The 2,521-nt window shown below is 36.3% G+C and overlaps 1 protein-coding gene across 1 annotated transcript in view; it reads right to left on the minus strand.

Annotated features, from left to right (window-relative positions):
- Positions 1-1,349, minus strand: part of gtf2h4 (general transcription factor IIH, polypeptide 4) — a 12,068-nt gene extending 10,719 nt beyond the window's left edge. The window contains exons 1-3 of the mRNA XM_007542170.2: positions 1,112-1,349; positions 923-1,041; positions 735-839 (exon numbers count right to left, since the gene is read on the minus strand). Coding sequence (XP_007542232.1) covers positions 735-839; positions 923-1,038 — 221 coding nt within the window. The 5' untranslated portion in view covers positions 1,039-1,041; positions 1,112-1,349. The remainder of the gene's footprint in view (positions 1-734; positions 840-922; positions 1,042-1,111) is intronic.
- Positions 1,350-2,521: the final 1,172 nt, after the last annotated feature.

Below are 2,521 nucleotides of genomic sequence, written 5' to 3' on the forward strand. Positions count from 1 at the left end.
TGGTTTCATTTATTAAGGGAAAAGGAAAATACAAATTGGAAAGCTGAATTTAATTCTTATTAACGAGGGCACAGAATGACAGTAGCTTCCTCATTTAGAAGGTAAAACGTTACCAGAGAATATGACCTGTAGTGGAGATTAAGCTAAGATGACTGAAACATAATGATTCAAAAATTTAGTCAGACAAGTCCTTTAGTAGAACTTGTCTGAATGGGGTTGATTTGTAGAGCATGTTTATCTCCAGGACACAGAACCAATCTCCATGATGATAACTGGATGTTCCCATATTATACTTGTTGTTTGAACAGAAGAAGATTGCATCTCCAATAATTTGTATCTAAGGTGGGATGAAGCAGGTTCACAAATCTCTTCCTGATCTCTTGGTTGATTTTTAAGATTTTTTTTATTCAAGCAGTGTTGGATCAAATATTTTAAGTACGGTTATCAGTACTTAAACTGATAACCGCTCAGAGGAACACTCATCCTCTGAACGTTCTGAAACTGTGTAAAAGTATAATACCGTTGGTGAACGTTTAGTTCTGTATTCTCAAAACAAATTCCCTTACTTTTCTGACAGTGAGCATATACTGGGTCCTAACCAACCCAAAACAGTAAAAAAAGGCCAGTAAATCTTTTTAGAAATTCTAAATATGGAATCAGATTAGTTTGTTATCACACAAAGAGCATCTTTACTCTTTGCACTTTTACTCATGTAAGATAAGGGACTCGCTCACCTCTGACTATTTTTTTGCACCCAAAGTGCCACAGCTGCCTGGGGGAGAGGCTGATCCAGGAACAGCATGCGCATCACATAGTTCTTAGCAAGTGAGGGAAGTTCCCTGGAAACAGAAAATCTTGGATTTAATATTACAGGCAGAGGCTGGGTATACAGAATACAAGTCCAAAACAGGGTGGTACATACCTGTAGACAGCCAGACATGTTGCAGGGTGGTTATACAGTCTGTCCAGTATCTCAGGATTCAGTTCTCTTAAGTATTCATGGAGGTTCTTACACTGCAGCTGGACGCGCAGCTTCATGATCTGCCACAGAACCGAAATATTTCAACAATCACAACTACATGCTGCTGGTCATCTCTACACAGCTACTCACCTCTAAAATCTATTAACAGCTTCTCTATCTTCCTTGCATTAGTATAATCAGAACAAATGTATATTCTGTAGAAAATTTACGACAGCATGACCCTGTCGACAAAACGTCTGGAACTGACGAGAAACACAACCTTGTCAAAAACACAAAAAACAAAAAAAACCCTTCACGATTATTTGGCAACGAACCGTGAAGGAGAGTAAGACAGGACGGCAAACTCTTCTTCTTCTTGATATTTATTGGCGGTTGGCAAGAAACGTTAGGTAAGCATTACCGCCACCAACTGGTAAGGAGTGTGGACCACATGACAAAAAAGAGAAAAAAAAACAACCATATCCTATTATACAACTTACTCTGTTTTAAAAAAAAAATCTAATATAGCCTTATATCCGCTGCTTCCCGAGTCCTTTTGGAGTAAATCAACAATAACCACCTTCCATTCTTTTCTTATTCCCATAACTTTTGCCACCTCTCATTTGTTTTTTGTTTAATTATACCCTTTATTTCTGTTATACTAAAACTATACTATCTATCCTTACCTGATTGGTACTCTCCTTATATCCTGTCTGCCATTTCATTTCCCTTAATCCCGTGATGTGCTGGAACCCATACAAAATGTAATTTTAGCCCCATCATATTGATTCTGTAAAGTGTTTGTTGTATTTAAATTAATATATCTGGTCTACTGCCTGACTGATTATTTTGCAATATGACTCATGAAGAACTAGAATCTGAGCAAATGATTGATTTTAATGGTCTTACCTCTTCCACCCATTGAACTGCTAAAAGCAAAGCAAGTATTTCTCCTGTATACACTGAGACTCCATCACTAACCCTTTTCCCTACCTTAATTTGAAACTGTGGCAGGCACAATAAATGCTATCCCTGCCTTATTAGCTGTATTTTTATGCATATGTGTATATTTGTATATAGTTATAATATTTATTTAAGTATTATTGTACTATAAATTTATTCATAATGTGAAATTTATCTTTGTTCTTCTTTTCTAATAATGAAAAATCAACTTCAGCATCAGAAAGTACCCAATGTGGTACTGCAGGTAATGGAACTGTCTGACATATATCTAATTGATTTAAATGAATTTCATTAACTTTAGAGTTTATTATCCATCTAAAGCTTTTTAATTATTTCCTTTCCTTTTCCCAGCCAGGTTTAAGCACCTCTAATGTTAGAGCAGTGTTTTTTTTGGGCCAGCGCCCCCCCAGCCTTTATCCAGGTCCCTCACCGCCCCCCACCAAAGAATTTGTAGGCTACTTTGCACTGACTATTATTTTATTATTAATATTACTATCACTATTGTAGATGTTTTGATTTTTATGCTTGTTTCTGTATTTACCTGGAAATAGTGTGTTTATTCTTGCCATACAGTCTCTGTATTAATTATTGCTCGAA

The sequence above is a fragment of the Poecilia formosa genome, unplaced genomic scaffold (genome assembly GCF_000485575.1).
Source record: "Poecilia formosa unplaced genomic scaffold, Poecilia_formosa-5.1.2 Scaffold663, whole genome shotgun sequence".
NCBI classification, from domain to species: Eukaryota; Metazoa; Chordata; class Actinopteri; order Cyprinodontiformes; family Poeciliidae; genus Poecilia; species Poecilia formosa.